The sequence below is a fragment of the Protomyctophum parallelum genome (genome assembly GCF_964188405.1).
Source record: "Protomyctophum parallelum genome assembly, chromosome: 1".
Lineage (NCBI taxonomy): Eukaryota > Metazoa > Chordata > Actinopteri > Myctophiformes > Myctophidae > Protomyctophum > Protomyctophum parallelum.
Genome location: NC_139697.1, coordinates 65342421 through 65365104, shown reverse-complemented (window position 1 = coordinate 65365104; position 22684 = coordinate 65342421). Strand labels below are relative to the sequence as shown.

The 22684-nt window shown below is 40.6% G+C and overlaps 2 protein-coding genes across 2 annotated transcripts in view; one reads left to right on the top strand and one right to left on the bottom strand.

Moving 5' to 3' along the window:
• The window catches only part of unc119a2 (unc-119 lipid binding chaperone a2), a gene marked incomplete at its 5' end in the record, with an annotated part of 36556 nt that extends 33823 nt beyond the window's left edge, over positions 1 to 2733 (top strand). The window contains one exon of the mRNA XM_083762746.1: positions 81 to 2733. Coding sequence (XP_083618872.1) covers positions 81 to 193 — 113 coding nt within the window. The 3' untranslated portion in view covers positions 194 to 2733. The remainder of the gene's footprint in view (positions 1 to 80) is intronic.
• Positions 2734 to 4250: 1517 nt separating this feature from the next.
• Positions 4251 to 15184, bottom strand: LOC310854390 (solute carrier family 13 member 2-like; the record flags this gene model as incomplete). Its single annotated transcript, XM_083759006.1, has 12 exons — positions 4251 to 4412; positions 5638 to 5775; positions 6052 to 6213; positions 7197 to 7312; positions 7468 to 7568; positions 8543 to 8758; positions 9412 to 9534; positions 9800 to 9983; positions 10484 to 10824; positions 12874 to 13010; positions 13176 to 13304; positions 15074 to 15184. 12 exons carry the CDS (start codon positions 15182 to 15184, stop codon positions 4251 to 4253), a joined length of 1920 nt encoding a protein of 639 aa, XP_083615132.1.
• Positions 15185 to 22684: the final 7500 nt, after the last annotated feature.

The following is a 22684-nucleotide window of genomic DNA, read 5'->3' as shown; positions in this document are numbered from 1 at the left end:
CACACACGTTTTGTTAACTAGTAAACTAACTTTGTATCCAAGACTTTCTCATCTTTTTTTCTCTTTGTCGCCCCCTGCAGTGAGAGAAATGATGCTGCACCCATATGAGACGCAGTCGGACAGCTTCTACTTTGTGGACAACAAGCTGGTGATGCATAACAAGGCAGACTACTCCTACAGTGGTGGATCTTAAAGGGCCCCCAGGGGCCTCTGCACAGATGGACAGATGTTTGGACAAACTGACAGGATACCACTTCTGTACTCTGGTGGGGTTGGTGGAGTTCACGTCCCACAAATCCCACATTGTGTCTGGTCTATCTTCTGTTCTCCCCACCACCTTCACTTCTTTCTGTCTTTGTCTGTCTTTTCCACTGAGCAGCAGTGGTCCTGCTGATCATAATACAATGTCATTCAGAACCGCCCAGCAAGATATCTATAAATTGTAGAGAGAGAGAGTGTGTGTGTGTGTGTGTGTGTGTGTGTGTGTGTGTGTGTGTGTGTGTGTGTGTGCGCGCTTGTGTGAGGCTAGATAATATGTACAGTATATCTACTTAACTCACTGTTCTATTGATCGTGCATATCAAAGCCGGAAGACAAACACACACACACACACAGGAAGTGTAGCATTTATAATAGCACTGCCATCGATTCCACTGATTACCACATAAGTGGATACCAAACCCTTTGGTAGCCAGTCAAACCCGGCTACGTTATCCTATGAAGTAACATTTTCTGTAACGTATATGAAATCTTAGATTTTCACTCTCGCAAGGCAAATAAATCTATATATCTACAAAATTCAGAGAAACTATGTATTTTGGTTTCATCTATATATTTTAGGTTGGCGTTAGCGTTAAGGTAATACATGTGTCAATGTTTATGTATTGACCATAGATCTTTGTACATCTCTGAGGTTTTTCAATTATATTCCTCCGATTGTGTGTGTGTGTGTGTGTGTGTGTGTGTGCGTGCGTGTGCGTGTGTGAGAGAGAGAGAAAGAGATAGAGAACACAGAGACATGTAAACACACACTATCCTTGTTGGGTCTTTGCGTGTGGTTTTATGGATTGTTTCAGATATTCCTTGTGTTTTGTAGGAGTGTCTGTTAGAATGCATGTCTGATAACAAATTATACATAGTCGTTTTACAGACAGAATTGGTGACACTGTTTAACAAAGCCTTTTAGGGCATTTTGTATACAATAGGCAATAGTTTATCTACACCATTTCCTTATTCCTCATCCTAGTTATGTGTTCTTTATCTTCTGTAGGGCATATTGTGTGTTTTCATTCCATTTGCTCAAAGCACAACATCTCTACAGAGCCAACAATAATGAACTTTACTGTACAAATGATCTTCTGTCATCTGTGTAGTCGTCAACTTGCCCTCGCCATGTGTTACAGTATGTTGTGTTAGAGGAGAAAGACTGTGTTATCAACGGCATGTAATTATTCCATGTCCATTGTGTTTTGGTGTTTGTCGGAAGAATGTTTGGTGATAAGCTCTTCATAAGAGAACAAAAGGTTAGCTGGATTTGTAAACGTCAGTCTTCTATTGAGAAACATATCGCAAAAAAGGAAACTATGAATTAACTCTAGGACTTGTGGAATGTAGAAGAAATGTTATTGAGCAGAACTCTCATGCTTTGATGCTTCTCCCTTTTATCTTCTTGCATAATTGAAGCTAGGGCTGGGTGATATGGGAAAATCACAATATGTTTGACAAAATACCTCAATATCAATATAGTGACAATGTTGTGCGGATGGCTATTGGTGATTTCATGAATAATATTTTGTGTAAATTGTGTAAAGTATTTATTTTATTATATTTAAACTGATAATTTAAACAAAGGGTTTTGATAAATATAATATAATTGATACATACATCATAAGATTGTACGGAAAACAATAGAACAGCTAGAACAGTAATGTAAGTTCATAAAATCACTTTTCTGTAAAACCAGGAAACGAAACAACAGCATGATATTATGATCCCCTATACCTATCTGTGTCTCATATCACAATATTGACAATATATATATTGCCCAGCCCTAATTGAAGCTATAATTTTATGTAAAGTAAAAGAAAAGAAAAACATTCCTCATTATTTTGCTTTATCTTCCTTTATGTTCCTTATCGGTTTGTCCCCTTTTTCTTATTTATTATCTACCTACCTTTCCTCTCTTACGCGCTAAAATGAATTAGGACCACTCGTGTGTGCTCCTCCTAGCCACGTTATTGCACAAACTCTTGTCTCTATTGCAGTGGTTCTCAACCTGTGGGTCAGGACCCCCAGTGGGGTCCCCAGATGACAGTGAAGTGTCCATTTAAGAACTTTTAAGACCTTTTTAATACCTCAAAATGCTCAAATAGAAAGAAAGAAAAAGTAATCAACAAACTAGCCGATCTACAATTAATTAAGCGACAACGCATCGCAACAATATTGAAGTGCATGACACAAAGTGCTTGTCAGTTCAAATGTGATTATTGTGGGGGGTCACAGACTGAAAATGTTGAGAACCACTGTCCTAAGGGGTCATAATCACCACCTTTCCTTCTTCCCTTCATCTGCACTGCAGTTCCAGCTCAGAGCTGGGAGGTCCAGTCACACAGGGGAGTGGTGCTGGTTAAGACACCAGTTCCAGCTCAGAGCTGGGAGGTCCAGTCACACAGGGGAGTGGTGCTGGTTAAGACACCAGTTCCAGCTCAGAGCTGGGAGGTCCAGTCACACAGGGGAGTGGTGCTGGTTAAAACTTGACTTGGTTGGCCAGTAGTGGATGTAACAGATCAACTTGAATGTTAGTCAAACAATGTAGAGCAGATTTATTTATGGCACATTGTGACATGTACAATTTCAAAAAAGAAAAATATTTAAAAAATGTTTTAAATTATGTCATTTTTGTGACAAATCAAATGCTGGTGTGACTGAATAAAACAAAATAAAAAATAAAGGTTTATGTGGCTTTTTGAAATAACATGCTATTTGTTGCTGTCTTCATTGTACATAATTCAATCATTCAATGCCCATGGGGTATAAACACATACCGGTATCTACAAACACATGATATGCTATAGGCTGTGAATGAATGAAGATCCATTACTTAAAACCCATTTAGGCCTAAGGCCGATTCTAAAAACGCCTCTAAATCCTGACCTAAGGTTTCTGAAAAACTTCAAATATTTATATAGCGGCATCAAAACATTTACATTTTTGAATACTGTACATACTGTACAGAACCCAAATATGGGTGCCCGGCCTGAGGGGGTAAGATGCCAATAGGGGTTCCCGCCCAGAATGGGTTAAGCAATAAGCCACGAGAGGTCTCAGGTTAGCGGAGGGTCTTCTACCCCCCAGCCATTGTAAAATACCGGTAAGCTGGGGCCTCGAGTGGCCCAGCCTACACCTAAACCTAACCCTAACCTTAACCTCAGTAAAACTATACCTAAACCTAACCTTAACCTCAGTAAAACTATACCTAAACCTAACCTCAGTAAACTATACCTAAACCTAACCTCAGTAAAACTAACGCAGTGGCTGGGGGGCGTTTCCAAGAACCCGAATCTGAGGCAGAAACCATATTAGCCAGAGCGAGCCTCATCACTTCCTTGTTTTGCTCAAGGAAGCTAGGTTTTGCTTGGCAAGTAGCCTATATGACGGGAGAATAGCGCTTGATGTCTTTACAGGGCTGCCTGGAGCCACACATTCACAGTCGTATGAGCTGGGCGGTGCTTACATGTACACGCCCGCACGGCATGTGTTTGTAAAGCAATCAAGCGCTCCCCTTCCCCAGTACAGCTACAGAGATGTGGAATCAGCTGCGAATGATATAAACTTATAAAGTGATTGAAGGTTTGGGTTATCCATAGAGTATTGGGGGGGGGGGGGGGGGGTGGATACACCGGTCACGTGACGGTAACCAGCCAATCAGAATCAAGTATTGGGACTACCCGTTTTAGAATGTCAACTTAAGGACACTATTTTGTTTAAGGTCGAAATCCTGGCGAGTGGAGTACACCATTTGAACATTATGAGTTGATATTCTGAGTCAAAAAAATAACAATATATATATACATTTCTGGAAACATTGCGCCTATAATGACATGACCAAAATCGGGACGCCAGGCCAGGCCAGAGTCAAAGTGGCTAAGTATACAATTACACTCCCAGAAATTGGGATAACTTTATCTTTGCTACCACATCTGTCCTGACTGGGTCTCTCTTGTTGAGTCTTGAAGTGATAAAAAAAGAAGCTAGAGGACATTTTGGGTGCAGAAGGATGTAACATTGGCTTGTGTAGTAGTGTTGGCCCAGTCAGGGAAGGTATTAAGCTCAAACATGGTATACCCCCAGGTGTTGATGCTCAAGTTGATGGTCAAAATTCCAACGATGTTCAGCATGAAGCCAGCCTTCATCTGAAGGGACAGATACGGCAAGATATATAGCTTCACACATGCATGTCACAGACTCAATTACAGTTCTTTTAAGTTTCATTTTGCGAAATAAATGATTCGCCCATGGGTGAATTCTGGGACGTAGAATTTCAACTTCAACTTTCAACATTTCATAATATAGTTACTTTGTCTTATCAAAAGCTGAATTATAAGAATATTGCCTTGTCTATTCTGATGTTCAGTATTAGACATCCACGTTGCATATGGACTAGTTTAACTGCTACTTGGAGTTTAGCCTTGGGGACAGCATGCGTTTTGTTTTCAAAACTAATGGTGAGTTTAGTTATATGATTCTTATGAACAGAACTGACTGGTTAACATTGTCATGTTTGTGAAATCTCGCTAAGTTTTACAGCTTGGCTCAGAAAAGAGTGAGAATCGAATATCTGATTGCTTTGGTGGGCCCAAAATAAAAAGTAAGAATGAAGTACTGTAGTAGCCTTGATGAGGTTACGGATTAACCCCTGTGCGTGTGCACAAAAAATTCGTGTTTTTATCATATTCTTTACCTAAATTTAACTATATCAATGGCCAATTTCAGGGCCTCAAACCCAGTACAGTGCGGTCTAGTTTCCTCAAAGGGCCCCTGAGAGCCAAGGGCCCCTGGGCCACGGCCCCATGGCCCAATGGCTAATTTGGCCCTGGTGCCACACTCTGGCACCTAAGAATTTACAAATGAAGCACTGGTAAGAAGTACACAAACATATAACAAACACACATACGTACACGCGCGCACACACACACACACACACACACACACACACACACACACACACACACACACACACACACACACACACACACACTTTCTTTGTTTTTGCTAATCTTTTTCACCTACAGTATAGGCCGCTATATAGGTTAACATGTTTAAGCATGTCAGCTGAATGTAAGTGTGACTTCCTCCAGGAGGTGGCACTGTGGTCTTACTCAAGAGCATATTTCTGGTTGTCTGTAAAGGTGGAAAGCAGAGGCTGTCTATCCATCTTGTTTCCCAAGAAGCTTACAACACACACCCTTTTCCGAAATTAGTTAATGTGGGCTTCCCTTCCTCATACAGCTGATTCAAATCACTCAAGCACCATGTAATACCCGTGCAGAAATGCAGATGTCGCAGCCGGTGTTATGGCTGCTTATAAGTGACTTTTGGCTGTTTATCTGTAAAGTTGCGAGTGTGTGTGTCTCTCACCATGTCTAAGACCCGGAGGTTTCCAAAGGCGAAGGCTATAGCGTTGGGTGGTGTAGCCACAGGCAGCATGAAAGCCAGAGATGCAGCCTGCACGCATGGAATCATCACGTACAGGGGGTGTAGCTCTATGGCTGTGGCCTGAAGTACACGTACGCACACACACACACACACACACACACACACACACACACACACACACACACACACACACACACACACGCTTAATTGATAAAACTGTCTGTTTGGTGTTACTGTATATAAATAGTAATAGGCTACCAAATGTTGTAAATAGCCTACTAGAGGTGTGTGTGTGTCACTGTGTGTGTGTGTGTGTGTGTGTGTGTGTGTGTGTGTGTGTGTGTGTGTGTGTGTGTGTGTGTGTGTGTGTGTGTGTGTGTGTGTGTGTGTGTGTACCATTGAGGCCAGTATAGGAAGGAACAGGGTGGTGGTAGCTGTGTTGCTGGAGCACTCGGTGAATGTGGCCACCATCAGGGTAATCACTATGGAGATGGCGTACGGAGGAACAACCTTCAGTGGAGCCAAGCTTTCCCCCAGCCACGTAGACAAACCTGATTCCTGGACAAATAGAAAAATGTAAAATGGTGGCCTCCTAATTACTGAGATTAGCATGTGTGCAGATATAGAACTTCTGTCATAATCACGCCTACAGGACCCCATGTGGTGACACAAACGTTTAGCTGATTTCATGATTGTCACAACCCTTTATACTTGCACGACGCAAAAAAATGCAGCTCTACAGTGTACAAGCATACAGCGCATGGCATCACATATTTTGTTTTATAACAGATTTTCTGTGGAGTGGAGACAGGAAACGAGAGTAGGGGCCCACAGGAAAACCAAAGTTTGAATTTAATTTACATTTCTTATTTCTTGACTACAATGACATGCCCAAAAGGGGTGAACCGTAAGTTCCGTAACCCAAAGTCAAAACCGGAGGATGATAACCAAGGACCATCAATCAATCAAAATAGTCACATCACAGGCGCCCTAAATAAATGAAGTGGGCTTGAGGCCAGTATTGACTCAGTGTTGTCTGTGTTGCATACAGATAGGGCGTTCATCTAGCCTATTTCAAAATTGCACACAAGTTCTTGACTATGAAAGTAAACCAGTCTGTGTTGAGTCGATGATGTTGGCATCTGGAAATATTGATATGAAATGTATTTCTACTCCTGAATATTAACAAACCTTTAAACTAACCATTGTAAAATGTCAAATGAATCAATATTGAGCAATTGCATGGCCTATGTCTCACCCAAAATATTATCAGAAACTATTTTCTGATAACACAGATGTCAGGAGCAACTGCCTGGGCCCACCATATCTGCCTACCATATATGGTATGCTGCTCCAGGTCTGAAGGCTACACCTTTTTTCCTTATGAGTCTTTAGGTTTTGTGGGCGACGCTAATGACTAAATCACTGATAATCACTAATAATTAAATCACTGTCATCATAGTTATGGTGCGTGGCCATTGCATAAGGTAAGTGGGTGAAAGGAATTATACTAGCTGGCAGTTCAGTACAATTTACAGTACCTCACTGCCGGCAGCCAGAGCGAAACCTCCTCCTAGCAGGAGGATGATGTTCCAGGGCATCCGTTCATGGACCACCTGCCAGTTCAGCAGGGTAGGAGGCGCCTTCACCACCTTACCTAGGAGAAGGGGATTACATCAATAATCTGCTCTTCATCACTATGCCACTCTCATCTTCTATTAGCATTGGTATTGTGATTAGCAGAAAGACAAATTAAAGGACTATCACTATACAGTACTCATGCCATCTCCATTTCTTTCCCTTCTTTCTCACCTTCTTTGTCGTACCCATAGCCTCCACAGCGGGGCAGCTGGGAAGGGATGACGAAGAAGAGCAAGGACATAAAGATAGCTGTGGTTCCATCAGTCACAAAACTGTAAGCATACAGCAGAAGAGATTATATTTCAATACTCTATTATTATTATTATTATTATTACCCTTATTATTATTATTATTATTATTATTATTATCATTATTATTATCATGCTGTAGTGAGTGTAAAATTGCACAATTGTCGCAGTTAACTATGGAATCGAATCGTGCCTTTCCCGTCAGTGTGTTGTTTGGTTGGTTGGTCACCCCAGGTGAGAGAGCATGTGACATCACATGACATCATCAGGGATGGATAATCCCAATATTAAGCCCATGTATGGAGATCCCTGATGTCATCAATATTGGCCAGCAACTGTACATCTTACCTCAAACCCTTAGATCTCCATTTATGGAGCTGACCTGTTATGACATTCCATATGTTGATCCTACCCCATCCATCCTTCCTCTTCGATATCTCCCTTTTGACTGATACCTGTTCATTTAAACTCTAGACGGGCCTGCCCCAAAGTTATTATTCCAGCCGTGCCCGGCAGGCCGGCGAAAACTAGAGTTCTCAACAGGCCCGAAAATTAAGATCTTACCTCCCATGCCAAATCGCCAGTGTCTGCTGTCACCCAGGCGGTTGCGTGCACTTTTTGCCTTGCTTTGTAGGCTGATAAGTGTTTGCTCGTCATCACACATCACGTGTGAACAATCGCAGAGATTGTGAGGGGTTGTGAGGACACTTATGTAAGGACTACATGAATGTATGCACTGTGCATGTAGACAGACGTCCATCAGTCTACAACACATATGCACCTAAATATGCAAATGGACTCCAGGGGTAGGGCCCGACACGCTTATGGCTTCTCCCTAGCACTTTTTCGGATATTTGGACAGGATACAAGCAACGGACACTCAAAAAACTGAACTGAACTGAACACTGACAGAGAGGGCAGGGGTGATTGAGTAGGACAGATGTATTTAGATCAATTTTCTGTATACAAAAATAGAGTAAGTAGAGAGTGAGAGAGACCTTTTTCCACCCTTGTTGAAAAGAAGGGTGGCCCATCCGTCCATGAATCCTGGTTCCCTGGTGAACCAGAGGACAACCAGACTGACGAAGATGCTCAGTACTGCCACCTCCGCAAATGTCACCCGACCCAACTTCCTATACTCCTCCTTCATCACTGCATATGCTTCATCGTCTCTGTCCTTGTTTTTGAGGCCACAACCAAATGACTTCTTCATGCTGGGTAGAATAGGTACAAAGGCCAAGAGCAGGGATTAGTAAATGAATCAAAGTGATTAAAGATTTATGAACTTATGAATGTAGATAACAAGTAAATGAATGGCTGATTAGAAGGTCAGGAGTGATTGTTGGCTTATGTCTACTCTATTTCAACACTTGTACTTAACAAGGCTAAGAGTATAAAATCCCCACTAACAGCCCCCCATAGAGGCTGGGAATGTTTGGCTTAGGATGGGGCTAGAGGAAAGGTCATCAGATCACTCAAATACCGGTAGTTCCCTAAAGGCTGGGGGTGCCACTGCCGAAGCACGTACCACGTAGGCTCTTGTGGCTGACAGTGAGTCCCTGGTTTGATTCCTGGGCAGACCTTTACTCTATGTACCATACTGTACATTTATTTCATTTCAGGAATGTATTTTTAATACTGTTCTTGAATGCAGTCATTATCAGTTAGTAGTTACTATTTTGTGATGATAAAATAGCGTTTTTATAAGCTCACATTTGTGCCCCTCGCTTGATTCTGTGTATTCTATTGTTGCAGTTGTTTTTTGTTTCCTGTGGTATTTGTTTAACTGCAATGGAATATATTGAATATTGTAAAATGTCATGATCAGTATTGCTGTAACCCAAAATGTTGCTATCAGATTACTTACTTGAAGCCCAGGTACAAGAACTGCAGCCATAACCAGGAGAATGCTAGCAAGAGCAGCATATGGGGAAAGGAAAAGGTAAACCAGCTGGTAAAGTTGATTATATCACCATTCTTGGGAAAGAGTCTTCAGAGGAAGAGAGGGGTTGAGGAGATGGGAGAGAAATGTATGATGGGAAAGGAGAGGGGGAAGGATATTTGTTATTTACATATAAAGAGTTTCCTGTATTATAAAACTGTTTCTGTGTACTTTGGACACTCAGGCTTAATTTATACTTAATTACACAACCCTCGACAAGAGTCATACAACAAATAATATTTTAATTAGAAATGATGTTATTTCATATTTATGTTATGTTATTTGATTTTATGTTGTTTTATGAGAACCTCACTTGTTTAATTGACCCTTCAGGATGAGGTTAGGGGTCGTGCCAGTGAGGGTGGCTGTCCCGCCGATGCTTGCAGAGTAACACACACTCAGACTCATTCCTTTTTTCAGTTGACGGTACTCTTCCTCTCTTAATATTCTCCTCCTTTCCAATTCCGAGTCAACACTCGAGTCCTGATCTGGATTCTCTGAGTCATGACAGTAAGAGGAAGGACAGAATTTGGAGGTATGCGAAGGGAGTCACTCAAGAACTTTGCGATGTACTGCGTTAGTCATCTCAGAAATCTATAATCCCAAAACTTCTTGACGTCAACCGTGATTTCCGTTAACAGCTACATGCACAAAGTCTAAATGAGGATGTTAGGTGAAGCAACATGATAGGTTTCAGAGTTTGAGAAGAGAGTTGAGACAGTAAAACATTAACGTTTTTCAGTAGGCAAATTATCAAACAAACGATACGGTACATTCATCTCAAAATAATATATGTATATACAGTGCATACGATATTCCAACCAGTTCCTTTCCCCTCCATCAGGTGCCCTGGCTGACCAGGGGGAGGCAGTATATAGACCAGGATTACTGCATGTTTTTGTGTGGTTACCTACCCTAGAGGACATGGGGAGAACATGCAAACTCCACACAGAAAGGCCCTTTCGCCAACCCCACCAGTCAGATATTTTGCACTTACTCACTCTGACCTCTGACTGAGGTTTGATGTCTTCTGGCGCGATTTTCCCGTTGGGCAGCTCCTCTTTGTTCTGTTGGGTCTCCTCCAGCTCAAAGGCCTGGTTGTCTTCTGGCGCGATTTTCCCGTTGGGCAGCTCCTCTTTGTTCTGTTGGGTCTCCTCCAGCTCAAAGGCCTGGTTGTCCTCCCCTGCAGCCCGCAGCTCACGTTCTACGGCCCGGGCCTCTGTGGCACACAGCTGATCCAGCACGGCCTGGGCCATGGGTAGCATCATGGCGGTGGTCGCCGAGTTGCTGATCCACATAGACAGGAAGGCTGAGCAGATCATGAAGCCCATCATGAGCCTGTGGACAGTGGTGTAAAGTAACTAAGTGCATTTACTTAAGTACTGTTTACCGTAAGTAAAAACAATTGGTACTTTATTTACATTATTTGTATTATTATTATTTATTTATTTTGTATTATTATTATTATTATTATCAAAAGTTAGTATACATTTTGAACTTGTGAAATGTGACATTCTGCACAATGAGTACTTTAAGTATATTATGATACCTATCCACACTTTTCCTGGGCTGTGTGTGCTCCAGTTCCTGTCGATTTGATCCAATGAAAGCCAATGAAACTGGTCAGATGACCAATGATATCCAATGAAATCAACAGGAACTGGAGCACACACAGCCCAGGAAAAGTGTGGATAGATAGAGCGTCGCAGTCCCGCCCCCTTTCATGACGATGCCAGGCCCAGGAAATAATTCCCAATGCATTTTCCCCATAGACATTTCAAAAAGTATTTATTTAAAGACCTTTTAAGGTCGTACGAAGCCAACTCGAGTCGTGACAAATCATGACAACAAACACAATATTGCGATGCTCTATTTCTTCCAATTTTCCAATTCCAATTCTTTCTTTTGAGAAAGACCTATACTGGTCGAAACGATGTATGTCCTGCCTGCTGTGTTCGTGAATAAAAATTATCTGGAGCATTATAAGTGAGTTGCGAGCCCCTGCTTATGTCTGTTATCTGTTAGTTTAACAGTTTGGAAGATGTGCATTATATTATCTTATTCTTATAAACCCCATAGACTGACTTAACCACTTTCACTTTCACAAAAGTAAAAAAATAGTCTAAGCACTTTTGCACTTTGACAGCTGTCACAGCCCCCTGTAGCTTGGCCTAGGGTCTGTGGGTCTGTGCTGCCTACTCTGTCTTTACAAGGCCTGCAGGTTGGGAAATTGGGGTGCCAATCAGTACATTGGGAGCACCTGGCCAGTATTCCCAGTGTTTGCCACACTCACCCTCTCTCTCTTCCTGTTGGCAGCAATACACTTTAGATCTAGTTTGTCCTTTGGTTTGCAGTTTGCACCATTCAACACCCCACACTACATTTAACACACATCCACTCACCAGTCTCACCTACACTACTGTTTTGATTTCACTGATTAACACACCCCACATGATTAAGTTTTTTATATTGTAAATAAATATTACTTTGTGCACTTTTAAAAGCTGTGTCTTTCTCCTTTTTGTTATGGCCTAGAGCCAGGTCATGACACAGCATATCCTGTATAGAGGGTATGCATTATACATAATGCATAAAGTGATTGGCAAAGTTTAACGTTGTTTAATGCAATCAGATAGGGCATTTCTGTTTGGATGTATGTGCTGTCAAGGCCAGAAGGTTTTTTACCACTCAGGTGTTCCCACATACTTCTGGGTATGATGATGATGTCATGCGCATACTGTACCCTCTATTACTTGAAAGCAATAGGCTACTGCACTTTATGCACAATTGGTTACTTTAGTTACAAATCTGTATTGCCCTATAAAAACGCTGCTAAGCCATAGATGCACTTTACACCTTTGTACATTGTTCTTGTATATTTTAATGCTGTTTCCTAATGTAATGTATTCCACTGTCTGCCTGTTTTGTTTTTAATGTTTTGTGGGGACTGTGTCCATTAATATGCAATGTCCCGTCTAAATAAACAAATACATTTAAAGTAGAGCGGCTATACCTGTGCAACCCTCTTCCTCTTGTATGAAAAGATGAAGATGAAATATGGATATACAAGGTTTCTGCCCAACAGCAACAATATCACATACCACAACATTTTGACCATTGTGGATATGATTCATTGATTCATTTTACTCAGAAGTTCAGAAACTTTTTGATCACTTTACTCATTATGTTTTTTAGACCGATCACTTCATTAAAAACACACATCCCTGCTGCTTATTATATTGTCCTTCTATACGAGATGTTTCCTGTAATGTAATGTTGCATTAATGAGTCCTGTAAATGAAATCCATGAGATTCATGCATGAAGGACAATATCAGTCACCAGAAATGAATGTCAATGGAGTTTGAAGTTGAATGAGGTATTCTTACAGAGCAGGTCTCACGCCGATAATCAGGAGGAGCCGGATGGCAATGCGTTTATGAAGATGCCACTTCTCAACAGCAATGGCCACCAACAGGCCCCCAATGAACAGCATGGTAGAGTCCTTTAGGTACTCCACACAAACCTGTAACAGACAGACACACACACACACACACTTATAAATGGTAGGCCTGAGGCCTACCAATGCGTTGCACATCTATGCACGAAATGTCTATGTTCAGAGTCTTACACCTATTATGCGTTTGGTAAACCGGGCCAATAGCATTATTGTGCCATTGCATGCACATACCACAGAAGACTCCATGATTCCCATCATGGGAAACAGGACCACAGGGAGCAGAGCGGTCACAGCCAGAGGCATGCACTCTGTACACCAGTACAACGCCATGAGGATGATGGTGAAGCCACATCGTGCCTCCTTTAAACACACACACACACACACACACAGGCACACAATTACAAAGTGCATAAACTGTAAGGCAGAACATTGTGGCATACATACATTGTTGCAACATTGTTGGCATGCTTATCAAACACAGCAGACAACAGGCCATGGGTAAAGGAAACAATGCCTGCTCCAAATTGAGCGGCTTCCTGAGCAATACCTTGCTAACCTTGGGCCCTCCTTATAGAGAGGCCAGCCATTTGAAGGCCACTCACAACCAACTTGTGCACGTGCCCTATGCTACCAAAGATAAGAAACAAAAGTTTACATCTGTAGCCTAGCTGTGTGATGGTCTGCTGTAGCTGATGACATTTTAGCACTTTAGTTGGGAAGGCTTCCTCTAAGCTGTAATCAAAGTACAGACGGAATTAAATTAAATTAAATTAAGATTAAATGTTTTTATCTCATATACCCTACTGGTACACAATAGCAAAGTTTATTTGCTTTTGTCTCCTTGTTATACTTTTCATTGTATTAACAATAACAAGAGATATAGCATTAAGAAAGAGAACACCATTTGAGATGCTGTGTCGCCTGTGTGCATGGACCAACAAACAGCATTAACTTATAGAGGCAAATTAACTACTGTGTTGGTATCTTACCTCCCTCACCTCTTTAAATGACTATAGGTTTACTCATTACTGACAAAGATAACAGTAATCTTGACCATAAAGACAAACAGTTTGCTGACTCTGAAGCTACCGCTTTTTGAGTTTCCACGATAATTTGGAAAATGTCCAATGCTTTCTAAGCACGCGACACATCTAATCAATTAGGTCATGGGTGGGCCTGGAGGCGAACCAGTGACCTACTGATTAACAGCCTCTCTACCCACTTAGCTACAGCTGTGATGTTGCAGCCTATATCACAATGTGATATATTGAATTAGAATATTTAGTAATATGATTAAAATGTATTTTCATATGTCATATAATATTTAAATGACTATAGGTTTACTGTTATCTGACATAGATAACAGTAAACTTGACCATGAAAACAGTTTGCTGTTCTTGTCTCTGATAATATTATAACCGAATATTGTTATGTTGGTAAAAACACTGTTGTAAAATGAGCTTCAAAGTGCAAGCTTCTTATCCCGCAATGAATACATAAAGGTCCTAGAAAAGCCCTCTCAGCTTAGCAGCAGAGATGACCCCACCCACCCACACACCCACCTGAAATGTTTACTGTACATATATGTTCATTGCTACTAGTGTTGATTATGTTTTGTTTATTATTTTATGTCTTAAATGTCTCAATGAATTGAATAGTTCCCAGAAATATTTGGCTGATGAAGACCTAAAAGGGTTGAAAGTTGAAACATTGCGCCAGTAATAAGTAAGTTCTTTGGAGCTATAGAACAGTGTGCAGATGTTTTTATCCTGTCTTAATTAATTTAATACACAGGATCACAATGGAAACAAGTCCTTGGAACTTTTTGTGTTATCCTTTTAGATCACGGTGAACCGTACCTCTGTACAATTTGCTGTTATTACTGTTAATAAAGTATTTAATCAATCAATCAACCATAGAGAAATATATTTGTCATAAATTAAAACTGTAAATCAAGATAATCAATCAATAACTTTTCATTGCACGTTCATGACACATAATCAAGCATCACATGTTCAGTTCATAGAGTTCATAGAGACACACACACACACACACACACACACACACACACACACACACACACACACACGCACACACACACACACACACACACACACACACACACTTACTGGTGTGGGAATGATGAGAGGCAGCGGAAGGATGAGGAGTGGGGTGAGGATGATAATGAAGTATTTCCGATGGTACCACGACCACTTCAGGATGTTAACTGCAACTCCCATCCCTAAATAGTCTGAAACCTGTAAGAGCAAACCAGTTACTCCGGATGATGACGACCCACAAGAAAACACAGTCCTGTTCCAGTCCAGCAGCTTAAGATGTCAGCAGTGATGTAATGATATATATCATATATATATAGATATATATCACTGAAGTCGATCAAACATTAACTACAGTGTACTGTAGGACTGTAAAGTGAGGGAGGCCGTAGCTGTTGTGAAAGAGAGGAAGATGTAAATGAAGAAAGGGATGAGGGAAGGTTTGACAGACAGAGAGATAGCTACACAATGTTTATAAAAGAAACAGTTTTTTCAGGTGCAACAAAAGCTCTTTTGTGAGCATGCTTGTGCTCACAAAAGCTTTTCCACATGCTTAATCCAACCAAGCTAATCTTGGAGTCACACAAGCATTAAGATAATATTAACGAGGAAGTAGCTATCAATCCTAGTTTTGATTTAATAACAAACGGCAGAGCTTTATTGAAAATGCTCAATATGCATTTTGTGTTAAAATCTATTTAAATAAATGCTCCTTATGATCAATGTTTCTTTTTTAATCTCTTGAAAGATTAGTTAATGACAAGCTTCAGGAATCACATGAATGGTTTTACCACTGGTTTAGCTGTTGAATGTCAAAATCTGCCAAATCCCTTCAGGTTGTGTCTGAGGGATGGACAGTAAGTATAGAGTTTAATATATTATTTTGAAAATGTATAAGCTTTTATGATCATGCTCAACACAAGGACATTATTAGAATCTCTTCTTTCCTTTATACATACCAGTAACTATTCCTGTGTCCTCATGCAGTGCCCTCTGAGATAAGGTGAGCTTTGATAAAGTCATAAAACTCACCAGCATTGACAAATATTATAGGCTTATAGCATTATAAAACATACACATAAAACATGTATTCTTGCATATTTCAGAGGGTAAGCTTGTCCACATTCATTAAACTGATAATATAGTTGACACCTACAGTTTGTGATGAAAAAGCACTCTTCTTCTTCTTCTTAAAAAATGTATCACTTGGTGGAGTAGACCTCACAAAACACAAAAACGTATTTGTACGCGAAACACACGACAAAAACTTTTCTTAAAAAGGTTGTTACACAAAAGATTACAGGGTCAATTGTATTATCATAACACTGTGTTGCTTCCTTCAGTGTCTGACTGACTCCAACTGAACTATATAGAGACTGTGACATCATCAGATTTATACAAAGTTGCATCAAAGACTGGCTCTAATTAAACATCAAACAGATTGTCAGGTGAAATTAAATCGGGGCTGGTCAGTTTGACCTTTTTAGACACTCATGAAATGCAATCAAATTTCCAGCAAACCTTTTAACCCTTTTCTTTTGTTGCTAAAACGTATTCTTAATCTTAATCATGGATTTACTCAAAACAAAACATTGACTCCTACATTACTGCTACATTACTGAAGTTGGTTTCCAGAGGAATGAGTGGTAGAGCAGTGGTAGGCAACAGTCAGCCCGTGGGCCAGAACTGGCCTGCCACTGCGCCAGAGATAATATCTGGCCCGACAAATTCTTTTATAGCTGACTGACAGTCCACGTAGGATATGGACAGCAGTGGCGTTGAATTGATGAAACTGGCTGGTAAACAAATAGTTAATTATGCTCTCTCACAATTAAATCAAAAATAAGAAAATAAATCAAAGCTGTATTTCACATGCCTTCAATTATACATTGTTTCTCTCCGTTTTGTCCGTTCTAAGAAACTTTGAAACATGAAAGAGTATATGACTGTCTCCAGATAAAATGTTCTTTTGAAACGTACTTTTTGATGAAATAAATATCCTGCTACATTCAAGAGGCCTGCACAAAAAGCATTACTTATGCATTTGTGTTTGCACCTGTAACATTTAATTCCACATGCTTTCCATCCACTTGTTACTGTAATATACCACATAAAGGTTAATACACACATAAACAATGAAGAGATCAACATCATCATCATCAGACTATAAATCTGGATTGCAATTAGCAAACTTAATCCAGGCATGTACAGAGCAAAGTATCATCATGTATAGAGATAAATAAATAAAAAGATTGGAGTTTCATGGCAGCATAATGCTGCACTATTCCTATTTAGCCTATTTATAATTTGTCACATGGTAGTACCGCTTGCCAAAAATAAGCATTTGATTTTTAAATCAGTCGTTTTCGTTGAGCATTTTCTACACTGTCATGGTAAAAGGTCATAATATGACCAGCAGAATTTGACTCATATTATGAGTCAAATTCTGCTGGCTCCAAACCTCACATGTCCATGTATAATGAAATTACATCTTTCTACCAATAATGTCAAAACAACATCAGTTATGGTGCTAGTATGTGTACAGATTAAGAACCCTATATGTTAGGGTGAAACTGAATCTTCCAATCAACAGGCCAGAGCAAGGAGAGACAACTCTCTCAAAGAAAAAAATAGTATCCTATCCATCTATTTTAACAATGTAGAATAAGTCCCAACGTTTATGGACAAACACCAGAAGTGTAACTGAACTGACCTAATAAAGTATTATATCTAATTATCGTGAATTGATTAGAGATATATGGAAGCCGTCCAAAGTAAGACATTGATAGCCTACCTCATAGTACTAGCTAAACTGAGAACAAAGGTCCACATACCTTTTCACCTAATCACAATCAGTGGAGAAGCGAGAAATGAAACAAGGGGTGGAAAGACAGGGTGGGCAAATCACTTCAGAATATATAAAATTCAAATCTTCCAAACAATATTCATCAAGAAACTGTTGTTTTACATTTTGAATTATTTTATTGAGATTGCCAAAACTAACCATTTATGTAGTTTTCAACGTTATAGATTTTTGAGTGGTGCAACCACTCCTACATCCAGCAATATCCACCTGTATCATGTATCATGTATCATGTATCAGTCATCATGAGCACGAGTGGTGTGCGCATGCGTGAAACCAGCAATGGCCAGCAATGTCCGTGTACCTGTATCATGTAGAGTGGTGTGCGCATGCGTAAGATTTGCGCGTGTGTGTACAATGCGCGTGCCTGCACAATGAGTGCCTAGCACGTACCAACACAATGCTGCGTCGTAGCAACACATGTCAATGCTGCGTGCGCTGCGTGCGTGCGGTATCGCACGTGTGTGTGTGTGTGTGTGTGTGTGTGTGTAGCAATGTAGCAAAACAATGCTGCGTCGAGCATCCAAAGTATGAGAGAATGCAATTTGAAATAATATGTCCTGTAAGTAGACTTAGCAATAAAACTAGTGTTGACTAATCATTACACGCAGCTCTTATTTTGAAGAGAAAGTTATTGCACAGGAAGGCTGTTTCAGTTGTAAACAAGCTACTATGACAAAAGTCCCAAAGTGTCGTTCTCCTCTCATAGTGGTATGTGGACTGTGGTAGTCGTCGCTAAACCATGCGACAATCATTATTATGCATCTTGAACAACACTGGGATTATTTATGGACCTGCAGCAGTAGGTGAGTAATTATTTAGTTAGAAGTGGGATTTCCAGTGAACTAATATAAGTACTCTGTGAATGGGGACAGGTGTTGCATACAGCATACAGTACGTACTGTGTTTCGGTACCCATAGGCACAGTTGTTTGGTCCACAAAAATAATCATGCATGGGGAAATGGAATGTATACATTAAAGGGGTAATTTACATGAACATTAACATTCTGGACACCAGCCATAATCATGTTCAAAGTCTGAGTCTCATACGTTGCATTTTCATACTGCATCCAATATGCCCTGAAACTAATGGACTGCTGCGAGCATTACGGAACTCACCCAGATCGCAAATCCTGGCGGTAAACTAGATCTCAGTTATCATGTTATGTTTTCTATAAAGATTATTATTATAGTACAAGCCTTACAGGCTGTTGGGTGTCTCGTAGTCTATTATTAATGTGATGTGGCTTTTCTATACACGGTACCAACTCATAGATGGAGCGGACGGTACGGCCTGCTCTCTCTTGAACATTAGCAGAATGTTAATGTGCAGGTAAACCAGGAGGGAAATGCACACGAGCGCATGTCGAGACGTTTAAACTCTCAGTAAACATTTCTCTCTCCCTCAGTGCTCGGATGACACTAAAATCAGGAATAATATGCGCTCTCGCTCTCTCTCTCTCTCTCTCTCTCCCCCCTCTTTCCTTTTGAAGGCATTGAAAAATCTTTAAATTGTTGAATAAAGATTTTTGAGTGGTGCAACCACTCCAAGGAACAGCAATGTCCGTGTTAACCCACCTATGTGACTATGAGGGGATTTGCACCACTCAGTTCACACAGGTGTGATTTTTTAATAGATTTTTCATTCACCTAGGTACGCAGTCCCACATAATACTCACGTTTAGTGGGTACAGAGGTCACCGGTTAGCCTTCCAGTCCGCCCATGTCCACGTGGCACGTGTGAATCCTATAACTGTATGAACGCAAGGAATGTGAAAAATGTGCACTGAATCAATTCTCTTCGGATCAAATAGTAATCCCATCCCAGCAAGGCAGATGGCTTCTTGGTTAGAGTGGGTGACAATATTATCACACGAAAAGATGAAATTACCTACCTAGGTTCCATCCTGGAGGCTAATCTTTCCGGTGATAAAATGGCCACCAACGTAATCAAAAAGGTCAACCAAAGAACAAGATTCCTTTACAGGATCTCCTCACTGGTCAACAAAAACACCTTGAAGACCCAACAGGAGCCCTCGTACAAGGTTTCTTCGACTATGCATGCACCTCTTGTTACCACAGCACCTCAAAGGCCCTTAAAACAAGGCTCCAGACCTCCCAAAAAAAACTGGTCAGGCTCCTACTTGGCCTCACCCCCTGAACCCACCTCACCCCTGCCCACTTTTACAGGCTGGAATGGCTTAGGGTCGACGACAGAGTACAGCATCTTGCAATGGGTCTGGTACAGTACAGTACAGTACAGTACAGTACAGACTACATAGTCCAACAGCCAATAGTCCGACAACCAATAGTCCGACAACCAATAGTCTGACAGCCAATAGTCCCACAGATAATAGTCAGAAAACCATCTCATTTCAATACAGAACCTACAAGGTGATTAATGTACATACTGTAGTTGTGTTAAACGAAGGTTCAGGAATACCCTCTGCTTATCACGGCCAATCCCCATTATCAATCGCTTCCCTATCTACCTCACTTGCCATCACTCATTAGCCAATCCCGATTCACAATCCCCCATATCCACTACACCTGCCTCCACTCACCACAGCCAATCTATGTTGCAATCGGCTAGATCAGCTATTTCTGCTATTCATTGCTTTCAAATTTGAGGGCTGTGGGCAGTTTAGAAACCGTCTTCCAGTGACATCATCATTAGGCAGATTATTTTTTAAACAAGATCTTTTTTACAAAAATGATTAGATTTTCATTATCGTGAGAACGATGGCTTCCATTTTCGCATTGCAACTTTTCAGGACTAGAAAGCCTGCAGTTTCTATTAGCTTGTATTCCCCATCGATGATGTCACTGGAAGACGGTTTCTGAACTGCCCACAGCCCTCCTATGAGACACAGACAGAGTAGAAAAAAATTGCGCCATTTTATCATGATTATTAGTGAGGACCTATTATATGAAGATAGGTTGAAAAGTGGTGAAGTGGTCCTTTAAGGGTTCCTCATCCAGTGCACATTCATCTCATTTTGTTTCAATAAATTGTCAAACTTAAGGTGTGGTATCTTACAAGTGAAATGTTCAAATAAAGTTAATCTAACACCTGTTATCAACCTTGGTTTCAGAGCAAGGCCTTTTGTTTATTTGAAAAGACAAGCTATGAATGTGAAACTGGTGCACAGCATCCAAATAAAGTAGCTAAAGAAGTTTTTCTGGAAATATTTTCTCAAGTAGGCCTATACCATTAAAATGAAAGTGAAACTTAATTGGGTTCCCACAGGCAGATTATAAAATTGGGCCCCTGGCATGATTTGTAAAAGGCCTTGTACCTGGAAGGTAGACTATACACTCCAGCATTTACCAGTGCTGTTTTGCACTTGATTTTTGCATGCCCCTCTAAAATCCTATACTTAGGACTTTTGGAGCTCTGTTATTGACATGCACATGAATGACTAACCCCTTTGATAAGAAATGCAAAGTTCATGCTCATTTATCATGGCTATAGTCCTGACGTCACTCGCTCGTCTCCTCGATTCCCCTGGTTCACGGAAGTAATTTATCTATGGAGAATAACATGGGGTGATCATAATATCGTTTACTATAAGCATTTGTGGTCCAAAAATAAACAAGCTGCCTTGGTGTTATTGTCAGGGAGGTGTCTCTGTATCTTTTGCGACAGTCAGTCACTCATATATGATACAGTCTGCTTCTAGCGAAAATGTAACTAATTCAGCAGCAATAACATTAGCATTTTCTCTCAGTCAGTTGATTCTTCATATCCATATGAGTGAAGCGGCCTGGATGATTTGTTTATTTTTCAAACACAGTTCTTATTTGAGTCCCCCCTATGGGGATTACAATGCAAATATAAAGTACATGAACCTGTGGATTTGCGCCCTCTACCGATATTGACGTCAGACTTCGATGCTCTATTGGGGCCAACTGAGCTCTAAACCACCCTTGGGGTTCCCCATGCTGCTTGTTTTGATAAATTGAAGTAAAATATATCAATCTTCTGTGGGAGTTTAATAATTAAACATTGAATCATCAATCAATCTGGGGTGAGGGTTCGTTCACTTTTGGTTGAAATCGATTGATTTCAGTCTGTGTCCCAAAGTGTGCCTCTCAGTTCAAACACATTGAGTTCATGTAGACAGGCAGAGCTGTACATGGCAAATAGATCTGCTTCATGAAGTGCTTGCTGTTTTTCATCTGAAAAGTGGACTATCAATTTCTTACCACATAAAGTGAGCAGACATGAAACCAGCAGCAGGGATCCTGCTGGCACTTGTGGCCTTGATGGCTACTGCTTTTGCTGCAGAGGGTAAGTTTATGTATTATTTTATGTTTGTCATTATGTAATTACAGTACGTTGAGCACTAGCTATAGTTAATCCATATACTGCATCACTGTCATGTTCTTGGAATAATACTTTACACAACCATGATATATCTTTTTAGTAGGCCTACTGACGAGTTAACCAATCTTTCCTCAGAGTCTTGTGTGGGCCGATGTGACATCTTCAACCCCCAGAAGAGTTGTCAATGTGACTCCATGTGTGGTTATTATAACAGCTGCTGTGAGGACTTTGACACTGCCTGCCCAAGGAAGGGTCAGTCAAATAAAATACTCAATTCAAGCTTGACTTATTCATGCATTTCTGAGAAAACATAATGGCCTCTCAGGCTCTCACCTATGTATATAATGTCAATCCATCGTGGTGACTGGCCCGATTCGCATGGAGACCTCTGCAACATAAATAATCATCGCTGTCTCTCGCCACTGTGGCCTTAAATTGTGACATTAACTATATATAATATTCATTCAGTTGCTCGTGGCGATGTGTTTG